The sequence below is a fragment of the Dermacentor albipictus genome, chromosome 1 (assembly GCF_038994185.2).
Source record: "Dermacentor albipictus isolate Rhodes 1998 colony chromosome 1, USDA_Dalb.pri_finalv2, whole genome shotgun sequence".
Classification (NCBI taxonomy): Eukaryota; Metazoa; Arthropoda; class Arachnida; order Ixodida; family Ixodidae; genus Dermacentor; species Dermacentor albipictus.
This window is the reverse complement of record NC_091821.1, coordinates 184,163,921-184,186,033: the sequence shown is the minus strand read 5'-3', so window position 1 is coordinate 184,186,033 and position 22,113 is coordinate 184,163,921. Positions and strand designations below refer to the sequence as shown.

The 22,113-nt window shown below is 47.8% G+C and overlaps 2 protein-coding genes across 3 annotated transcripts; both read left to right on the top strand.

Moving 5' to 3' along the window:
• Nucleotides 1–1,516: 1,516 nt before the first annotated feature.
• LOC139056141 (xaa-Arg dipeptidase-like) lies at nt 1,517–14,725 on the top strand. Of its 2 annotated transcripts, none has more exons than XM_070534053.1 (5): nt 1,517–1,595; nt 2,243–2,525; nt 3,624–3,878; nt 9,196–9,300; nt 13,610–14,725. In XM_070534053.1, exons 2-5 carry the CDS (start codon nt 2,367–2,369, stop codon nt 14,153–14,155), a joined length of 1,065 nt encoding a protein of 354 aa, XP_070390154.1. In that variant the 5' UTR covers nt 1,517–1,595; nt 2,243–2,366; the 3' UTR covers nt 14,156–14,725. The 2 variants fall into 2 exon arrangements, with proteins under 2 accessions (XP_070390154.1, XP_070390153.1); XM_070534052.1 differs by having other exon boundaries at nt 9,196–9,435.
• A 3,168-nt stretch (nt 14,726–17,893) lies between these two features.
• LOC139056139 (frequenin-1-like) lies at nt 17,894–20,607 on the top strand. Its single transcript, XM_070534050.1, has 2 exons — nt 17,894–18,149; nt 19,500–20,607. The coding sequence occupies exons 1-2, from the start codon at nt 17,908–17,910 to the stop codon at nt 19,873–19,875; spliced, it is 618 nt and encodes a 205-aa protein (XP_070390151.1). The 5' UTR covers nt 17,894–17,907; the 3' UTR covers nt 19,876–20,607.
• The last annotated feature ends 1,506 nt before the right edge of the window (nt 20,608–22,113 follow it).

Here is a 22,113-nt window from a genome sequence, read left to right as displayed (position 1 = left end):
TCGGAGCTGTCGCCACAAGATTCTCCACGGCTGACATAGTAGTGCACGGTGTCGTCACTGTCCGTGTCGGTCTCGGTACCGTTGTGCTTCCTGAAGGCAGACAATGCGGGCACTGCCGAGCCCGGCGGACGCGCGTGAGACGCCATATCCATCACAACTAAGCAGGAAACAGCAATTCAGTGGCAAAGTCAAATAAATTCACAAAAATAGTAGAGCTGAAAGACTCGCGTTCTGTTGCTATTCCTCTGCGCAAGTGGCACATATCCCCCATGGGGGATCAGCGTTCTGCATTGTTTGTTTGTTTGTTTGTCCTCTATCAGTAGCTCCTACCCACTATGGGGAATTCGCCAAGATGGGGATGCAAGCGGATGGAGATTAGTAATTCTGAGAAAACAACAGAAGTAAGTGAGAAATACAAAATACAAAATAAATATAAATATAATTTTAAAAATCTTCGTGGAAGGCACTTCTTCGTCCCCCCATAAAAAAAGATAAAGAAAAGCAGTACTTTGGAAAAAGACTGGACGAGCTCCGGCTCGAAGATTACGGCGTCACTTGGAAATTTGTCAATTTGGCGCTGTCTGGTGCGATTGCAGTAGTTCTCCGTTTATTTAACTTGTATCAAATGGCACTGCATATATTTCAAGGCTATAAGAGGAAGCGCGTTGTAAGGGACACAGGTATAAGAAAGCGATGATGAAGGGACGGTGGAGCGGCACAGGCAGTTGCTGAGGGCAGCCTTGAGGTTGAGCTGAGAGACAATTCAGGGCTAGTTGGAGCCATTAAGATAGACCTGTGAAACCAAACTAGAGAGTAGCGCACCACGTTCTACTGTGACACTAGTGGGATACAGTTCAGCAAATGATGATGATGGCTAAGAAACTGTGGCCCATACCCACTGTTGATCGACCAAGAATCGGATAGCGTGAGCTAAGAGAATCGAGGGGTCTTCGATTTAACTTTTCTCTGTGAAGCTTAGAAACAAGGTGAAAAAAAAAGAAACTGAGGGCACTCGGCGCGGACTAACAACAGTAGGAATAAAGCAACAAAAGACTTGAAGCGATGGTATGGTATGAAGAACTTTATTTAGGTCCTGAGGGATCAGTCTGGGACTGATGCGGGCCACTCCCACGTCGGTACAGAGAGGCCGAGCCCCTCTGCTATCACACGGGCCCTCTGAGAGAGATAATAAAAACTATGAGACTGAGTAAGTAGACGACGGGCTTGAGTGACGAAATTTGCCGTCGCAGGGGACGGCGACTACGACGAAGAACAGAAACAAAGTACATAAGGTTTATGTCATTGCTTTTCTACACAAAATGAACTCAAACTTATATATTATATTTTTACTACTGACGAACTTGGATGAAACAACGGCGAGGCTTTACAAAAGAAATAGCAACCGTCTTGTATTCTATATATTCTCAAATATTTTTATCCAGTTATCTCTTCCGACTGCACGATTATAGGTCTATGCGCCGTTGTGAGTTAAGCCATTCCACTGCCGCCAGACAACCAACATATCATCATCGCCATGAAGTTCCGACCATTCTATAGAGAGCCATGGTGAAGACATAGCGCTGCGCTCCCCTGAGGCAAGTCTTTCACATCGAGCAGATGGGCTCGATCAGCTGGGATGGTTCTAAGTACTTGTGCGGGGCGCTGGCAATATGCCTGAATCAGTCTGGAGCTGCTACGAGACGACAGAGCTATCGGTCAAGAATGACGGCTTGCGAGAGTCATCAGTACCAAAAACTCCTTCGTCCGCAGTACACATGCTCTTTAATCTCTCCAATTATGCCTTCCCCTCAACCTTTGTCGGGAGAAGAAACTGTTTCTCCGGAGACTCGGGGCTGGGGCGGCCTTCTCACTTACCATCGTTTGGACCTGGGGTCTATCATCCGAGGAACACGGGAAATATCGAAAGTAATTTGGTCTTGTGTCTGCAGCGAATGCTCATCAACATCTTTGGGCATTTGGGCGGCCGCGCTACAAAGTAGCCACCCTGACATCTGCGCCAACTCATTACATTAAAGGGGAAATTTTACAAGGAGGATAAAAGGACATTTAATAAGCCACTCCAGCATTTTTTTTTTATGAAGGTGGCTACGTTTTTATGTTTTCTTCGTTGTGATATGCGGGAACTCTTATAAAAAAGAAAAAAGTATGTTTTCCGTACTGAAAGTTCACTGCGTGTGTCGGTTCTTGCCTGTATTGATGCTTCTGTGCTTCTGTGATGCAGGTTTCAATGCCTCTCCCGAGCTCGGGTGAGGACGGCGACGTTGAGCGCGACCTTGGGGCGTACAAGCTCGCCGCATCGCTCGCACACGCTCACCCTTCGCGGTATCGAAGCGGCGCCTTTGACAATGGATCCCGTGGCACGCTGCGTCGTTGAAACGGTGGACGTGAATGCCAAATTACTCAACGACGTGCAGGCATCCATCTGGAGGGTGCCGGAAGTGCGTTTCGAGGAAAAAAAAGCGCACGACCTGCTTACGGAAGAGCTTTACAAGGCAGGATTCCGGGTAAGCGACTCGGGCCAGCGTCTCATCTTTGTTCTACATATCATAGCGTAGCTAGGTGAGCCGCAGGAGGAGCCAGCGACGAGTCACTTTCTTTTTCACTTCAGCACACCTGTCTCAAGCATGCATATTGTCTTTCTTTTTTTTGGGGGGGAGGGGGTCATATAGACACCGTATCCATCTTTCTTTCTCCTCAAGAATAATGGAAGCTTTGATGCTAAATCTCCAGGACGCAGGAAGACGCAAAACAAAAAGCTTGCTGTTTCCTAGTTTAGGTGATAACACTGCTTGGCGAAAAATGTACTTACATGTGTATAGATTCAAGACAACGAAATTGTGGCCGTGTTCACATTCCCAAAGCTTTTCATCCGTACGTGCAGTTTTCCGTTGGCAGGCCGCCTCCGTTTATATGTCCAGAATCGCGACTGGCCGTAATCTGCGCTAACCAACAATTCTAGCGCAAGAACATTTTCGTAAGATAGGCGCCCAAAGTATGTGAGCACAGTATCGGAGCCCTCGGGTGCTGTGTGAACTGGGGCCGAGCGGCATGCTTTCAAAACTGTGGCCAAATGGGCGGCCATGGCGTGTGCACTCTCCACGCACCGTTCAAGTGCGACACGTGCTCGCCAGCAACAGGCTGCAGCTTCTTTTGGACGCCGTGACTTTGGTTGGTGCGCCACACGTAAATGGCGTGACACAGTGTTACCGCGTTACTCTGGGAAGCGCGATGCACTTCGATATATCGCTGATGCAATAATTGATGGCGTGCGTGCGTTCTGTTCCATAGCGTCCCTTCGCGCAGCTGCGCCGCTTCCGCATGCCGTGGAAAAAAAAATAAATTATGGGGTTTTACGTGCCAAAACCACTTTCTGATTATGATACACGCCGTAGTGGGGGACTCCAGAAATTTCGACCACCTGGGGTTCTTTCACGTGTACCTAAATCTAAGTACACGGGTGTTTTCGCATTTGGCCCCCATCGCAATGCGGCCGCCGTGGCCGGGATTCGATCCCGCAACCTCGTGCTCAGCAGCCCAGCACCATAGCCAGTGAGCAACCACGGCTGGTGGCATGCCGTGTAGGAGACAGTGCCTGCGTGCAGGTGACACCCAGCTACGTCCTGCCGACGGGCTTTCGGGCCGAGTACTCGCGGCCTGGCATAAGCGGCCCGTGCATCTGCTTCGTGGCCGAGTACGACGCGGTGTCCGAGGTGGGCCACGCGTGCGGGCACAACCTGATCGCCGAAGCTGCCCTGGGCGCCTCACTGGCGCTCAAAAAGGGGCTCGAAACGACGCCAGACCTTCCAGGCCGCGTCGTCTGCCTTGGGACGCCAGCCGAGGAGGGCGGCTCCGGCAAGGTGCGTGACCAAATTATGTACCAGTAAGACGACCGATGACTCTGAAAATCTCCTTTCATCTTTCCTTTAATGCGAATCAGTTCTTTACACATTCAATGAAAGCCCCCTACAATTGGCCGGTTTGGCCGTACGCGAAAAGAGGGCAGGAGTAAGATTTAAAAGAAACGCTACAGAATCATGCATGAGCGTTTGAGTATCAAACCGATGTATTTTCCCCTACAAAGGTGGAAAGGTGCAGAGAGAGAGAGACAAAGAAAAGTGCTTATTTAAGAAAAGGGTAATTAAATTAGGGATTTTCACGTCCCAAAGCAAATCATGGGGTTGCGAGAGGCTCAGTAAGGATGTACGTCGGAATTAATTTCGACCACCTGAGATTCCTTTACTTACAGCCAAAGCGCGGCCCGCGAACGCTTTGGCTCAACGCCCCACCGTAGTGCGACCGCCGCGGTCGGGAATTGAGCCGGCTAGCTCGTACAGCTGAACGCTGTAACCACTAAGTCACCGCGGTAGATCATCGACAAAAGACGTTTCGAATGATCTAAGAATGAAGAGGTGCTTCAAGTGATATCTCCCTAAGAGCAGGCTCCAATCAAGGTAGAGGGCCCCTTACGATTAGCGTCTCGCCACAGCGCATGCGCCGAACCCGAACCGTATGGATGGATGGATGGATGGATGGATGGATGGATGGATGGATGGATGGATGGACGGACGGACGGACGGACGGACGGACGGACGGACGGACGGACGGACGGACGGACGGATGGATGGATGCTGTGAGCGTCCGCTTTGGAACGGGGTGGTGGGTTTCGCCACCGAGCCCTTGTTATTATACTGCCTAATGGCCTACCTAGGTTAAAAAAGAAGAAAGAAAGAAAAGGAAAAAGAAAAACACGATGAATTCCCATAACCAAATTATCTGACCCCCTATTGTGAACTTTGTTTTTTTACGTCTCCGTTTTTTCTCGTTTCCCTACTTCCACCAATCTTCCAATCACCTCTTACTAATATCTATTGCGGACATGTTTACTTTTCCCCTGTTTTCGCTGAACCCAAGGGCTTCAAGGAGGCCAGTGGTGCCTAAATCGACCTTTGGGCAGATATCTTCACATTCTAATAAAACATGCTCCACGTTTCCCTAGCTTTACCGCAGCAAGCACATGCTTCTTCTTCCTTCCTATATCTCGCTTTATAGCTGCGTGTTCTAAAGCAACCTGATCTCGCTTCGAAAAGTAATCAACTTCCCTTTGAGTTATCATAACTTGTTTCTTTCCTGATTTTGTTTTTTTTTCCTCTTCAGTAGTTACTCGTGGCAGGTTTATTTTCCATTGCCGCCACCCATGTGATTATTTCAGCCTCTCCTACTTTCCACTTGACGTTTTTTTGTTGCTGTGCTGCTCACCCTACAGGCAGCATACTTGCTGGTAAGCTTCCTAGTTCTTTTCCTTCACAGTGAATCAATGTTTTTCCTGTACAAACACCTCTACACTCTCCCAGTCCATTTACTTTCTTCTATATTCCCCAATCGTTCTTGATAATCAGTTTTACTCTGAACTTCCCTCACTTCAAAACTAACTTGTGCAGCCCATATCACCCTCATCATCATCATCATCAGCCTGGTTACGCCCACTGCAGGGCAAAGGCCTCTCCCATATTTCTCCAACAACCCCTGCATATCACCCTGCACAGCTTCATTTGTAGTCTGACCTTTGGTTGCCATCGAGTCCTGATGCAACCCTGATTTCAAGCAAGCAATCGCATTTCCAAATGGAAGTCTTGCAACCAAACTTTCCACATTTCCCTGAGCACCTCGTACCTATTGTATCCTCATAGCGCTCTGTGTTTCATTGTGGCTGCATTTCTCTTCCCCTTTACTGCCGTTGTTTTTTTCCTGTGTTTCCATATATCTATTGATTTCGTTTATCCACATACCACGGTATTTATATTCTTTTATCCAAGGTATATCCTGGCCCTGTATTACCACTGCTCTTCACTGTTTTCATTGAATACTATAACACCTGATTTCTTAACGCTAAATTTCAAACCTAAATTCTCGCCTTCCTGTCCACAAATATTAGCCTGATGTTGCAAATCTTTTCGCTTGTTAGCTAGCAACACAATGTCGTCTGTATAAAATAAACCTGGAAGCTGCTGTTCTACTACTGTACTCGCCTGTTTGTATGAGAGATTCAACTTAATATTAATTCCTTAATTGTAGCGCCCTTTCAATTCTCACAATGTACATAACAAACTGCACTAGGGATAAAGTGCACCCCTGCCTAAGTCCGTTGTTGATATCAACTTTCTCCTCACTCCTCATCCCTTCCCATTCAAAGCAAACGATATTTTCTAGGTAAATATCTCTCAAAAGCTGTAGACAATCGTCGCCAAAGCCTTCCCTTTCCAGAATATCCCACAAAATGTTGCGGTCTACGTTGTCATGCGCTCTAAAATGTCTAAAAAGGCCACATAGAACTGTCTGCTTTCTACTCTTGATATTTCAATGCACTGAGTAAGAAGAAATAGCTTATCGTCCAATTGCCTACCTACTCTGAAGCCATTCTGAAGTTCTCCCAAAATGTCATTATTCTCTGCCAATGCTTGCAGCTTTAACTTAATTGCCTGCATTGCTAACCTGTATATTACCGATGTAATGGTCAACGGTCTATACGAGTGAATTCTATCTTTCTCCTCCTCACCGTTACAAGTTAAATAATTCTACTTTGTCGCCAACTGTCTGGTATTTTCTATCTTTTCAAGTTTTTTCCACTGCTTTCACCAGAGCTTCTTTACTTTTTGGTCCTAGTTCATTAATCAGCCTAACGGGAACCTCGTCTAGTCCTGTCGCTGTGGGTTTAGGAATTTTCTATTCGGCTTTCTTCCAGTTGAAATTTGTCAGCATCAGCTCCTTTCCATCTGGTTCTCTCTCATGGTCTTTTTTTCTTCAAGTACAACCTCGTCATCGCGTTTGAAAGATTCGGCTGTTATTTTTCAGATGTAATTTAATGCCGCGTCCCCTTCCAGTTTGTTTCCATCTTCGTCTAGAATACGTTGTTAAATTGTTGTTGACTTTCTGCCTAACAATATTATGTGGTTCCAAAATATTCTAGGTGGGACCTTCTTTTTCCGATGTATTTCTGACTACCAACCTTCACTTTCACCTTTTATCTTTGCTTGCACCATTATTTGAATCATAGATTTTTTTCTCTCGATATATTTCCCGTTTACTCGCTACTTCATCCTGCAGCAACTGCGCCCTCTTTGCTTGCCCGTGCTCTCGGGATGCTTTCTGTCGTTCGGCGATCGCTTCTCGCATCTCCCTGTTCCACCAGCTTTTCGGTTTCTTTTTAGAGCGCAGCTCTTTGGCGTCCGTTCCTGGGTTTCGCGTCGTCGTCGGCGTCGTCGTCGGCGTCGGCCTCGTAACCAGCTCCGCCCCCCTTCGCTGGAGTGGGAGACGAAGGACGCGAGCCGCGAATGGCGGAGACCAATGAGAGCGGCCCCTTCAGTGACGTGCGCGCGCGATGCTGGTGTCATGCGGACCCTCCTTACGGCTCGATGCGCACTCGTGTCTGGTCTCAGCCGATCCGCTCGTTTCGTACTATCGTCTGCTCGCGCCAAAGCTCTCGCCCGCGCCTGTTTGGTTCTGTTGGGTCGGTCTCGTTCGCGCTTGTTTTGGTTGTTATTGTGTGAGATTGTTTCTTAATCTGATTGTATGCGCTATGCGAATTGTATAGTACTTTCTGGAAGCCATGCGGCACCAGCGATCACACTGGAACCTTTGACGAGTCATGTATAAACGCCGGCTCGCTTGATCCGCAGATCAGATTTTCGACCATTACCGACTCTGCTACATGTCTCTCTCAAATTCTTTGCTTCAAAATATCGCGAAATGGAAACACGTATAGAGCTGCGCTCAAATTTCGCATTAGGGAGTATCGTAATCGTCGGATAATTTTTTCCTTCCTAACGAATATGCTGTTTCTCTTTCCGTATTTATGTCCTTATTACACTTAAAAGCTCACTATAGTCCACTCTTGGCATTTACTAAGTTCTTCCTCGACTCTTGCGACTATACTAGTTATTTGTTCAGCGTTCAAATTTGGACTGGCTATTTTGCACTCCTTGCTGTCTTTCCCAACTCATATCCCATTTTCAAAATGATGCGTTTATGGTCACTCCCTATGCTACTATACCCTTCCTCGTCAATGACCATTTCTCTCAACTTATCATGAATTCCTGCTGTCATCAGACAGTAATCAATGGGCGATTGCCCATTTCCCACTTCCCACGTGGCCTTCCCTTCACACTTAGGCTCTGTATTCACGATAACGAGGTTATGTTTCTCGCAAAGATCCAGCATTGACTTCCCGTTGTTTTCGGTACAGTCATCTAGATCCTGTATGTGGGCATTCATGTCACCTAATATGATAATTTCGGCATCATTACCGAATCCCTTAATATCAGCACTTAGACATTCCACTAACTCTTGATTCTTCTCTGTGCCATTATTTCTGGTCCACAAATACGTTACACCCAGCCAAGTTTTCTTTCCACTCATTGTACCTGATCCCCAAACATGCTCTTGACATTTTGAATTTACTCTTTTCTATTTGGCTCCCTGATGCACAAGCATTCCAACTCCCCCTCCCTTTCTTTCCGACTTATTTATGTTGTACCCTTCCCAAACATAATTCTCAATCACTGCGGCTCTTCCAAGGTGCATTTCTGTAACCGCATGTACCCCTATTTGTTCTCTATTTAACTGCTCCTCGATCTCTGCCCACTTTTCCTTTTTTTCTACGGCCCTGCATATTTATGTAGCCTATTGCATGGCGAGTTCTCATTCTTGTTTTCATCTTTGGTTTCATCTTTGGGTTATTGCACGCCCCTGGCTGTAAATTTCAAAAATAGCGTGGATAGTGCGGGTGTTCTAAACGCTCAAAACCTGCTTTGCGTCGTCTGAACGTCGCCGCGAACATCTCAAAAACGCGTCAACGCCGGCTCATTGAAAATAATAAACTCTCAGGTATACTCTTCATCCTGTAAAATATTACGGATTGCATTATTTCATTCTTTTTCCTTTGCATTGTGTTTTCATTTCCCTTCCGCGCGCAGGAAGGACTCAGCAATCGCGTGACGCTAACGCAAGCCGGGAACCATATATTCTTAAGCACCTTCCCGGCGGAGAAGACCGCGACCACAAGCGGTCGCTGGTTGGGGCACCCTAAGCTCTGTAGACCCCTATTCTAAACCTCCCAAATGCGCTAGCCGCTGTACCGCCCGCTCATCGCAAACGCTAAATCGCTTGTCCTGCCTACAGCTGCTCATGACCAAGGGTGGCGCACTGGCCGACGTGGATGCAGTGATCATGGCGCACCCAAGCTCGGTGAACGACGTGGCACCGCCCTACCTGGCCTCGGGCAAGGTGCATGTGCGCTACACTGGCAAGGCGCTCTACGTATTGAGTGCTCCTACCAACCCCGTGAACGCCCTGGACGCCGCGGTGACTGCCTACACCGCGGTGACCGCCATGCGCCAGCACATGAGGCCCACTTGGAAGGTCGGCAGCGCCAGCTCCCAGTCGAGAACTGCAAATGGTTAGACGGATGACGCGAGCGTGGGGTAACCGATGTGTGCCTTAGGACACCGGGATGTCCACCAGCGTTATGGTGAATTGCACAAAGCATGTGTCGCGGAGCGGCGATGGACCGCAGGCATTTTCGTCTCTGAGCTACAACCGTCAGTTTCGCAGTGGCAATGTGCGTCGCCAGATGGTAAAAATGAACTGGCCCATTAACTGCTACGCAGTCGGTGATGCGTCAAGTTTCTGTATAAGCTTTTAAAAATATTCCCCGACGACCATGCTATTCCCTAATGCAAATATTGAGCGCAGCTGTTTAGGTGTTTTGAATTCGCGATATATCGTGGCAAAGAATTTGATTCTGAACGACAGCATCCTCTCGACGGCAGCGCTGAAGCTCTGCTCGGGCAGCTCGTTTAGCAGCAGCGGCAAGCGAAGCATTTCCACCGGTTGCGCCGCTCATTGTTCAGAAAGGAAGCCTGAAGACGGAAACGCGTGGCTCGCGCGGAGCGCATTCTCTAGAGGCCGGCGCCGGCGCACGCGAAGTAGCGCATGCGTAGGGTGTCCAAAGCCCTCGCCAGATCTTTGTTCCCATTTATGGTATCGGTGGACGGGCTCGCCGCATGCCTGGTCGCCGCCGTGGAGCACGTCTAGTCAACACCCTCTAGGAGGTGTTGGTCTAGTGCGGCACTCCGCTTTCCTCCTTACCCTGTCGCAGTACAATCCTCCTCTGCTTTCCTCCGCATGCTGCCGTAGCACCCTCCTCCTCCGATTTCCCTCTCGTGTTTTCTTTGCTCTCGCCGTCTTTCATCCCACGCAGCGCTCCACGCTCACTCTTTCATTCTTCGTTGAGCTCTTTCGCTCAGTTACGCCTAGGACACCGAGGGACGTCAACGCTCAACACAGGGATGGGCGCCTAAGCGTCTTTGGCGTGGTAAGCAAAAAACTCCCCATACGTGGGCGATCCCGAAGACGGTGCAATGCCGGGCCGATCCGCGGTAGAGGTGAAGCAGTCGTTAAGCACTGCCCATACGTGGGCCGATCCCGAAGATAGTGTAATGCCGGGCCGACTCGCGGCGGAGGTGAAGTAGGCGTTAAGCACTCCCCATACGTGGGCAGATACCGAAGACAGTGCAATGCCGGGTCGAACCGCGGCGGAGGTGCAGTTCGCCTTTCTTCACAGAGTGGAAGAGCACTGAGGTTTTTTAGAGCGCAGCTCTTTGGCGTCCGTTCCTGGGTTTCGCGTCGTCGTCGTCGTCGTCGTCGTCGTCGTCGGCGTTGTCGTCGTCGTCGGCGTTGTCGTCGGCCTCGTAACCAGCTCGCCGACGAATCTGCTGCTCCGCCGCCGCGCATGCGCGCTGTCGGCTCTCCGGGCGAGGGAGGATGATGGAAGGGAGGAGGAGAGACTGTGGAGGAGGGCTCGCTACACAAATGGCTCTTTGGCGTCCGTTCCTGGGTTTCGCGTCGTCGTCGGCGTCGTCGTCGGCGTTGTCGTCGGCCTCGTAACCAGCTCGCCGACGAATCTGCTCCGCCGCCGCGCATGCGCGCTGTCGGCTCTCCGGGCGAGGGAGGATGATGGAAGGGAGGAGGAGAGACTGTGGAGGAGGGCTGGCTACACAAATGGCTCTTTGGCGTCCGTTCCTGGGTTTCGCGTCGTCGTCGGCGTTATCGTCGGCCTCGTAACCAGCTCCGCCCCCCTTTCATCCCCCCAGCGCTAGCAGCGACCGACTGATACCGCTTTCGTGAGTCCGCTACCGCACTCACGAAAGACGTTGTGCACTTCCTGCAACTCGCATTAACCGTCCATCGATCCACACCGATGTTAGTAGTGGGGGACTTTAATGTTGACATAAAGACAAACAGCAATTTCCTAACACTTATGCGGGAGAACATCCCGTTCCTCTCGCTCGTAACGCGTCCCACGGCTGTGACAACCTCGCGAGGCACTTGTATAGATCTCGTCTTTGAGAATCAAGCATTGGTGTACCAAGTCGAACATATATCAGTCTATTTCTCCGACCACAAAGCTTCCTTCATGACTGTCAAGAACTGTTAGTGGAGCCTTTGTTAAAGGGATACGTGTGAAAAATAATAAAAAATTCTGTGATAGCGCATACATGTGTTGCTCGATTTCTTTGCCTCAATCTATCGAAAAGGTGAAACAGCTTATTTGCTGCGCTCAAATTTCGCATTAGGAAGTAACGTAATCGTCGGTAATTTTTTTTTTCTTTATTCGCGGTCTGACTAAGCGGGTAACACGACTCACCTTTCAGTGCGACGACGTAGTCGGTACCAAATGTAAAGGCAACGCAGCATGTGTCGGAGGCCGCCAATTTGCTTTGAACATAATGATCAATGATTGTGAAATAAAGGTTACCTTGCGTATATCTCATTGGAACAGGCGAGAACTTAGCATCATCATTAGCCTATTTTATGTCCACTGCAGGACGAAGGCGTCTCCCTGCGATCTCCAATTACCCCTGTCCTGCGACAACCGATTCCAACCAGCGCCCGCGAATTTCCCAATTTCATCACCCCACCTAGTCTTCTGCCGTGCTCGACTGCTCTTCCCTTCTCTTGGCACCCATTCTGTAACACTAATGGTCCAACGGGTGTCTAACCTGCGTATTATACATGACCTGCCCAGCTCCATGTTTTTCTCTTGTGTCAATTAGAATATCGGCTATACCCATTGGCTCTCTGACCCAACCGCTCTCTATCCGTCTTTTAACGTTATGCCTAGCATTCTTCGTTATATCGCTCTTTGCGTAATCCTTAACTTGTTCTCAAGCTTTGTCAGTCTCCAAGCCTCTGCCCCATATGTTAGCACCGGTAAAATGCACTGATCGTACACCTTTCTTTTCAATGATAATGGTAAGCTCCCTGTCAGGATCGGACAATGTCTGCCGTATGCACTCCAACCCATTTTCATTCTTCTGTATATTTCCTTCTTATGACCAAGGTTCTCTGCATGTAATTGACCTAGGTAAACACACTCGTTCACCGACTCAAGAGGCTGACTGGCGATCCTGAACTAGTGTTCCCTTGCGCGGCAATTGATCATTATCTTTGTTTTTTGCATAATAATATCCAACCTCACTCTTACTCTCTCTCTCTGTTAAGGTCCTCAGTCATTTGTTGTAATTCGTCCCCAGTGTTGCTGAACAGGACAATGTCATTTGCAAACCGAAGGTTGCTGAGATATTCTTCACTCCTGAGGCTTCCGAGTTTAATAGCTTTAATACTTCTACGCACGCAGCGAATAGCATTGCAGAGATTGCGTCTACTAGTCTGACCCCTTTCTTTATAGGTATCTTCTAACTTTTCTTGTAGAGAATTAAAGTAGCTGTGCGATCTCTGCATATATTTTCCAATTACGTAAGCGTCCTGTGCTTTTTGATTACATAATGCCTCTATGACTGCTGATATTTCGACTGAATCAAATGCGTTTTTGTAGTCTATGAAAGCCATATAAAGAGGCTGATTGTCCTCTACAGATTTCTCGATCACCTGATTGATGACATGGATGTGATACATTGTAGAGTATCCCTTCCTGAAGCCAGCCTGTTCCCTTGGTTGGCTAAAGTCCAGTGTTGCCCTTATTCTATTGCAAATTATCTTCGTGAATAATTTATATAATACTGGGAGTAAGTTAATGGGCCTATACTTTTTCAGTTCTTTTACGACTCCCTTTTTCTGGATAAGTATAATGTTTACATTCTTCCAGTTTTCTGGGATCCTTGCAGTAGATAGACACTTCGTATAGAGAGCCGCCTGGTTTATGTAAGCTTTTTCTTTCTTTCTTTCCTTCTTTCGTTCTTTCTTTCTGTCTTTAATCTGTAATTTTGGTTTCTCGCGTCGAGTTATACCGTCTCCCCGTCGGAGGTCAGCTACGTGCAGCTCCGACGGTGAAAGCTGACGCCGCGGTGCTGTAAAGCAGCCTACGTGGGGCAATCGAACTGGTGACTCTATGATCTACAGCAGTATGTCACATAGCGGATCAACTACTGCATTATAGTAGCGATGTGAATAATGATTGAACCACACAAAACGCGTCATTTTACAAATACACGGTATATTGGTTTGGTCCAAGCGATAGCGACCGGCCAAGCGTAAGCGCAGGCAGCCTGAGAGGGCACGTGACATATCGCAGGTGCACGGCGTAATCACCCACGCTGGCTTGGTGGCGAACGTGATCCCAGACGAGGCGGAGCTTCTCTACTACTACCGGGCACCCAATGCGCTGGAGCTGGAGCAACTGCGGCGACTGCTCGAGAACTGCTTCCAGGGTGCCGCCGTATCCACTGGCTGCACCCTCGACCTGGACTGGCAGGCGGGCTACGAGGCGCTGCTCACTAACTGGCCGCTGGCCGACGCGTTCCGCAAGAGCGCTGCGTCGCTGGGCCTGCAGCTCGAATCCAAGACCTTGTCCAAGGTATTCTTCATAGCTTCCTCAGACATGGGACACATGTCCCAGCGCGTGCCCACCATCCAGCCGACTTTCGCCGTCTGCTCGGCTCCGAACCACAGCCGCGACTTTGCTGCCGCCGTGTGCCACAAAGAGGCGCAGGGCCCAACGCTGCTCATGGCCAAGGCCATGGCGCTCACGGGCCTCGAGCTCTTCCGCAACCCCGAGCTCTTGAAAGAGGTCCGAAAGAGCTTCTCCGAAGGACTCGCGTTCTACAGCCCGCTGCCATGATCGCCACATACATACTGCACCGAGAGGAAGAATCTCTGTGCCAAAGACACATGTTTGTTCCGTTCTCGCTTCGGCATTTGGACTGCCGTCGCAGTTAGCGCTTCTCTCGGAAACGAACGCAAGTTGTCATGCGGCACCTTTCACAACTTGATGTACACTCGGAAAGACCCATCTGAAGCACTGCTTAAGCCCTGTAATGAGTGAGCTGCGCTATTCGGGGAGGAATTGTATAAAGAATGTCCTGAAACTCATTAGTTCAGGTAGATTTCATTTCCAAGATATGTAAAAAGGAAACCGTTTTAAGGTATATTCGTTGAAATAATACACATAATCGGTAGCAGAACATCCCATCGTTTAACGCTTAGCAGGTCACGGAATCATGACACGTCTATAAACGTCGACTGAATGGCATCATATATTGACGGGATATCTAAGGCAGTTTTCTTTTGTTTCTTTTTCTAGTACTGTCTGCTATAGCAATTGTCCCTTTATCTTCGTGCGGTGCAATCACATACGCCGGACGATTCCAGGAAAATAAAGAAAAAATAAAAGAAGAAACTACGCCTTCAACAGAGCGCTTTTGTGTGTGGTTCGTTGCGAAGAGGCGCATAACACATTAACTACGATTTTCTACGCACGTGTAAGGACTACTGCAAACTTGCAGTAGACCTGAAACAATAAAGCTTCGTATGCTCCGAAGAACAGACAAAAAAGATAAGTTGATGGCGGAGTGAACAGCACCCGAAGCCGACGGCACCCGCTTGCCGCGCTGCACGTTGGGTCTTCGTACAGTCGCATCAAAATGAAATAGGGAGTGGCACGTCTGTAGCTGCAACACAGGCACTTGCTGACGGCGAGCGGAGCATGAACTCGCGGCGCGACGAAGCGAACGACGGCAAAGAAGGTCACCGTGTCCGAGGCGGCAAGAGAAGGAACAAACATACAAGCAAGCAAGCAATTTCTCTCGGCAATGCTCCGACAGACGCGTGATGTCCCGCAAAGGCTCAGTATTACCTCCGCATTTGTTCAACGTTTCACCCTGCTCAATTCCTTGTCTTCAGAACGTAAGCACTTTTGTTTACGCTGATGCGATTGTATTTTATGCTCCCGTGGGTGATAGTCAGTCATTATATGACTGATCGGAGGAATGCTTATGTACTCTATAGAAGGATGGATAGAGGCCATTCACCGCCTTAATGTATAAACTAGAGTACGGCATGTTCTTGTTTTTTTTTCTGCAAGGTTCGGTGTATCTCTGTCGTATCATCTAGCTAGTATTCCACAAATATAAATGAGTAAGGATCTTGAGATTATGTACAATGAGAAGCTTGACTGGTATTCGAATGCTGAGCATTTAACTCAAGAGTACCTGTGCTATGGGTATAAGTGTATTGAGAAGAGCATGTAGTCGATGGGGACATGCGAAGGGACGTGTTAATGATTTATGGGATGTGTACGTACACCCAATATTAGCGCTTGTGTGGTGCGTTTCGTTCTCCAATTACCCTGTTTATAAGCTGCTAGCCCCGGTTCTTCTACAACCGGAAGCGAAGAGTTTCTTTTAGGCCTAGGGCTGCCCAAGTTTGTTCCAAACCCTGTGTTGTACCTGGAAGGACGTATTCTTTCCTCAGAGGTGAGGCTTATAGTCTTTTTAATGTGCAATTCTTCTTAAGGATATATCAGTTACCGCTAAGACGGACCCACGCAATCTTAGTCAGCCGGCTGTATTTTTCGAGGTTCGATGGCTTCTTTTCGCGATTTTTGCCCGATCAGTAAATGCTGGCTCCAATAAGTGCACATATTTACGTTATCATAGCGGTAAGCAGAAATACATTATCCTTAGAAATCACAGAGGGCACCTTCCACAATAATGCGGAACAACTTCCCTGGCATATCCTTAATGGCTTGCTTAGGACAACTGGATGCATTCAGACTATGTTACTGTCGTTTCTCAGTGTGAAGGAAAGGCCGTAGCAGGAATATCTCTGCTGTGCTTCTATTGACCTTTATTTCTTACTTTCTTTTCCTGTTTTGGGTTGCTCAACATTATACCAACCAGCAGTTCTACACGCAGCCTTGAGCCAAACTTTAAAAGTATGCAAATGCCAGGAAGCTCGACCGAAGCAATCTAATGTTTGCCGTCACTTGGAAATACTCAGATTGTTTTGCATTCCGCCTAAATACGTAATTAGTCTTATTTATTTAATGTATTTATCCAATTACATAATTAGATGAAACGTGTTAATGAGAAAATTGTAGAGCAACATGAAATACTCCCGATACAGCTTTCTGTTGCTCAATACGGGCTACATAAAAGTTTTTTCGAGCGTCAAAGAATCCCGCAAATACACGCGGACGGACGGACGGACGGACGGATGGATGGATGGATGGATGGATGGATGGATGGATGGATGGATGGATGGATGGATGGATGGATGGATGGACGGATGGACGGATGGATGGATGGACGGACGGACGGACGGACGGACGGACGGACGGACGGACGGATGGATGGACGGACGGATGGATGGATGGATGGATGGATGGATGGATGGATGGATGGATGGATGGATGGATGGATGGATGGATGGATGGATGGATGGATGGATGGATGGATGGATGGATGGATGGATGGATGGAAAAACTTTATTAAGGTTCATCGGGAGGTGCACTAGCATGTAGCTGGCTGCTCCCACGTCGGGTCAGAAAGACCTAGCCTCTCCGCCACGTCGCGGGCCCCTTGGACTGCCCATAGTAGGGCTTCAATATCGGGACTGCGTAGGGCAGCCTCCCACTTGGACGACGTAACGTCTTCGTCGGCCCGTAACGCGTAATTAGGCGGAATGTAAAAAACAATCTGAGTATCCCCAAGCAACGAAGGCAAAGAAAATTACCTTGGTTATGTCCAGCTACGTAGCATTTGAATATTTTTAAAGTTTGGCTCAAGCTCAGTGAAACACCCTGTGATTTTGATGGAAATATAATTATATTCCAAGTGTACTTCAATGTTTTGCCACAGTCTTTTGATGGCAAAATATGGTGGTCTGGGATCCTCACCTGAGTAGTTCCTATTCCCTTACAGCCGGAAATTTGGCAAAACCCGTCAGACAGAAGTGTACGTTCACGATACTGCCCTTGTAGTGTCCTATCACTAAATCTTTTCATGCGCAGATCTCGTCTGATGATCTCTCCGTTATGTCACTTGTGCAATGAAACTCGATACTTTTCGATTTATCTTTGTTTCCCCTCGTGGAGGAGAAGGGCTTCCTCTGCACCATCTTGGCCTGGCCTTGAATGTTTCTGTCCTGCTTTCTTTTGGAGCATCCCAGCTGGGACACACCCACAGTAATGTATGTATCGCCAAGAAAAACTTCCTTTGCGACTCCCGCCAACTCAACTGTTAAAAAATATTGTTCTTTTACCTATTTATTGGTCTATTTCCTTTTCGTAGTTTTCTTCATTCTTTTGGATTCAAACACGCACGTTATTTGACCCCCGTCTGACTGCTGAATCAGACTCTTCATTTGCTTTCTTATCTGGTTTCATTTTGTGAGCTTTCAAAGCCTATTCGAATAACGCATTTTGCCTCTGCCACCCGGTTCTTGACCACTTACCTTTAGTGCGTGTGAAGAACAATTGCTGCGATCATCATCATGATCATCATCACAATCATCATCACCACCATCATCCTTCGTGGCGGCGGCCGGGCGTCGTGCTCCGGTGGCACCCCCCCCCCCCCCCCCCGACGAGCCATGGGGCTCACAAAATCCCGTTCGTGGCGCCTCCAAGGCGACGAACTGATCGAGCTGGTAGAGTGCACGGGACTAAATCCAAGCATCCTGCGACGATGGCACCGAGAGTTCCTCAAGGACTTTCCCCGGGGATTCTTCACGAGGGAGGAAATGAAGCAAGTATTCGGATCCATGTTTCCCGACGGCTACCCGAACGCATTCATGGACATAATATTTAACGCCATGGACAAGCGACGAATAGGGTAAGCCAGGGAGCGCGGCGGAAAGGGGGTGATAGCGAGCGGCACGCTGTGCTGCTTGGTGGGGACACTGTTGGACTCTTGCACCGGCCGAGCGCGCAGGAGTTGCTGTGTGTTTATCTGCCGCTTTGTATGGAGGTGAAACCAGCGCTTTTTCGTAAACCTGGTGTGCTGCTTTAGATCTTCTCCTGGAGCGGTAGGCCACCGATGTAATGTGAAAGCGCATACCACTACTGTGATGATTTATTACACGAATTCTATCGTTAGGTGAAGCAAGTACCGGTTATGTGAAACATTTATATAGAGCTTGAACCTCTACGGTTAGTCAAGTTCCCACATACTTCCATTCCTCTACTCAATAACTGCTTCGTATTCACTCATTTAAAGAGCGAGAACGCAGGATTACTCGCTTAATTCCTGTAATAGTACAAGAAAGCAGCAATTCTTGCTAGTTTGCTAAATGCTAAAACGCGTGTACTTAGATTTAGGTGCACCTTAAGGAACCCCGAGTGGTCAAAATTAGTTCGATGTCGCCCACTACAACATGCCTCATAATCAGAAACCCCAGAATTTGATGAATTCTTATACGGATGTTGCGAGTTATGGAAAATTGTGTACAGTCTACTCTTAGCCTGCCCGTGTCCGGGATGTGCTCTGTTTTCTGCTCGAATAAATCAAGAAACTAAAGATGGCAAGTCTAACTAGAAAAGCAAATTGATTTGAAGTAACAATCACTGGTGCACGAATATATATTTTCGCACTTGTGCAGGTTGCTGAACATTTGGTTGATTGCACACAACAGCGCAATGACGCAGTTTTTATACATACATTAATAGCGCATATATAAATTACAGTATGTCTAATTTTAAGGAGAATGTCCAGTCAGTATTTAGGTTCGGAATACAACTGAAATATCGTATGAAGGTGGGCAGACTATTTTTTATGCATAGATATCAGCCCCCCATTGTCAGTATGACTCATTTTCTTTCAAAACAAAGGTGAAAATATAGGTTGTCTATATCACAAACTACGGCTAGGTTTTCGCTGCGATCTCTTTTATGTTGTCATGTGAAGCGTGTGTTTGCATCTCGCATTAGCAACTTGTTGCGAAACAAGTTTGACAGCGACCTAAGGAGTGACTAGCATCTGCTGCAAAGAAAAATTGCATATACATACTAGTCATCTTTGTACATTGTTCGCAGACATTCCTCTTTAGCTATCAGTACAACATATACGAATGTTTTTCGCGCCGAAAAAGAAAGAAAACAAAAAGAACGCGCAAGGACAGCGTTTTCTGAACAATGACGAACAAGGTTGAACAAGGACGCGCGCCTCCACGACTCCCCCCCGCAGATACGTCACGTTCCGCGACTTCGTGAAGACGATAGCCATTACGGTGAGCGGGACGGCGGACGACAAGCTCAACTGGGCGTTCGACGTGTTCGACCAGAAGGGCGACGGCTTTGTGACCCTGGACGAAATGATCAACGTGGTCGAGGCCCTGTGGCAGCTGCACGGCGAGTCGCCCGAGATGGAGGACTACAAGCTGCACTACATCCGGCGCCGCACGCGCCAGATATTCCGGCGCCTGGACGTCAAGAACGACGGGCGCATCAGCCGCGACCAGTTCCGTGAGGTGCTCAAGCAGGACCACTGGATCGTCAAGAACGTGCTGCACGTCTACTCGTCCGCGGTGGGCGCCTTCTCCAGGGTCGTCCAGTCCAACTGACGCTGCGCGCGCGCCTCGAGCCCGGGCGGCGTTCGAGGGCGCGCGCCGCCGTCCCACGTGGACGCGGAGGACGAGCGCAGCTCGAGCGCCGACTCGGAGCCGGCGCTGTCGAGGCGTCCGCCCACGTGGGCTCGCGCACCTTCTCGAAGATGGCCGCCACTCGAGCCAAGCGCGCGCGAAAGATTCGCACGCTTCGCTGCACTGTAGGCCATTTATGAACGTGCACGTTTACCAGCGGTATTATTCGTAAATGCGAAATTGTTGCGTATACGTATAGCAGACAGAAACAACATGACGTGCTCGACGTGCTGAAGAGTTCTTGCCATTCACACCTCGTTTCTGTGATGAGACAATGGAATAAGAGTTCTGCATGCATACGTTTATCCTCCCAAAAGAAGCCGCTGTCTTTATTCTGCAAAAAAAAAAAAAGTATTTTGCGCGACCTTTTCATCGCGGCTCTCAGGTTGATCTGTTTAGGTGCTTTCATGCACGTGTTGCGCATGGTTAGTCTCATTCAGTTCGAAGTACCTTGTTGCCAGATGGCGTAAAGTGCCAGTCAGACATGCTGCCCTTTCCCACGGAGAATTCGAGACAATCCTTAAATTCTGAAAGTTTAGTCGTGTCATGAAGTGTGACTGGACGCACAGCGACCATTTTTATTCAGTTGGTCATTTACCGCGTCTCCTCGGAGTGTCCCCAGATTATTAAAGGAGTCAATCGAGATAACCATGACATTCTTTGCCGACCAAGCTTCATATCAGTGGCGGACATCAGAATTCGCACGATAATCGCCAACATATAACTATTAGTTAGCCCTGTTTTGCTAAATATTTTTTTAAATAATTACTATAAGGGGCATGTTTTAATTTGCAAAGTATAAGGCAGCCAGTACTGAAAGCATAACTTCTTGCTATGTGTCTATAGCCCCAGTATTGAGAAATGCGGACTCGAAATAACGTCGTGAAATGCATTGTTGTTTAAGTTATTTGTTTACTGTGCTCCATATTTCTCTAGTCCGGAAAGACGTTAACTGAAACAGCGACGAATTTCTTTGCAAATGTTGAGTACGTCTCTCAATTAGTGCCATAGGCACAGTTTCTAGCAAAACATTACAGAAGAAGAAGAAGAAAGTGCCATGTATACGGCAACAAGGCAGAGAGTCAATGAGAAAAGATATCTTGCATCAGAACTTCACTGAAGATATAACAAAACAAATGTCTTATCTTGCTACTAATTTATTTTTAAAAAAGAAAGAAACATCAATAGAAAACACGCACACAAGAAAAAGAAAAGAAACCACAAAAATGAAGGTACTCGTACATTGAAGTTGACATGTTAATCCACAGCTTCTGAAACGTAAGAACCAGTTTGAATAAACTACAGCTTTACCAAGCAAGGAAAGGCCATGTTAGACTTATTATTAAGTACTTATTATTAGGTACAATGGTTTTGGCCATCGGTATCCGATTACGCAGGTTAAGTAACGCATAGCGTTTGGTGACGTGCCCTGCTACAGGTTGATATAATTTCTTTCTGCAAATGTAAATTAGAAGCTTGTAATTGTAAACCTGTTTAGGGCTCGATAAACAATCTTTACAAAATAGGAGAAGGGCATACGCCTGTCTTACGGGCGGCCCATAGTAGTTCTGGAAAATCCGTAGTACTTTTTTTGGTAGCACTTCAAGTTTGTGATAAGCTTTTCAAGAATTTCAAGTTTGTGATTTAGACCGATAAACCGTGCGAATGCTTGCGTACTCACCTGAATTTTTGGTAAAGCATGACTTCGGGCTCATTTTGCGATGTTCCGAATGCTGCGTCATGTTTTACGCAAAACAAATTATGTTCGCGAGAAAATATGTACAAAGATGGCATGGCACCATACGCCATGTACGTACCAGAGGGGCACTTGCTCAAAGTTTATTCAGTGTAGTTTCTGAAGAAGGTGACATCGGCGGCAGTAAAGTCGCTAAGAAAGTCAGTATGATATAAAATAGCGCTGCTTATCAGTCTGTGTTCTTCCCTGCAGCATGTGAGGTGCGTCCAAAGTTCGAGCATTTATTGAAGCTAGCATGTCTGCCCCAGAAGTGTGCGCTGAGGGCAATATTTTTTTTAATATGCGTGCCGTCCTCCCTTCCTCCGCCCAAGTTATATTTACGAATTTGAACGTTCTCAGGTTGCCAGGTACGCGTACGATAATCGGGAGTGAGACATAGCATTTGTACATTGCTTTCTTCAGCC

Excerpts from the sequence above, each read along its gene's own strand:
- LOC139056141 (XM_070534052.1), top strand. The coding sequence starts at position 2,367 with ATGGATCCCGTGGCACGCTGCGTCGTTGAAACGGTGGACGTGAATGCC. Across the intron at positions 2,526-3,623 it reads TTTACAAGGCAGGATTCCGG|GTGACACCCAGCTACGTCCT; the intron begins GTAAGCGACTCG and ends GCCTGCGTGCAG. Across the intron at positions 3,879-9,195 it reads AGGAGGGCGGCTCCGGCAAG|CTGCTCATGACCAAGGGTGG; the intron begins GTGCGTGACCAA and ends TCCTGCCTACAG.
- LOC139056139 (XM_070534050.1), top strand. The coding sequence starts at position 17,908 with ATGGGGCTCACAAAATCCCGTTCGTGGCGCCTCCAAGGCGACGAACTG. Across the intron at positions 18,150-19,499 it reads ATGGACAAGCGACGAATAGG|ATACGTCACGTTCCGCGACT; the intron begins GTAAGCCAGGGA and ends TCCCCCCCGCAG.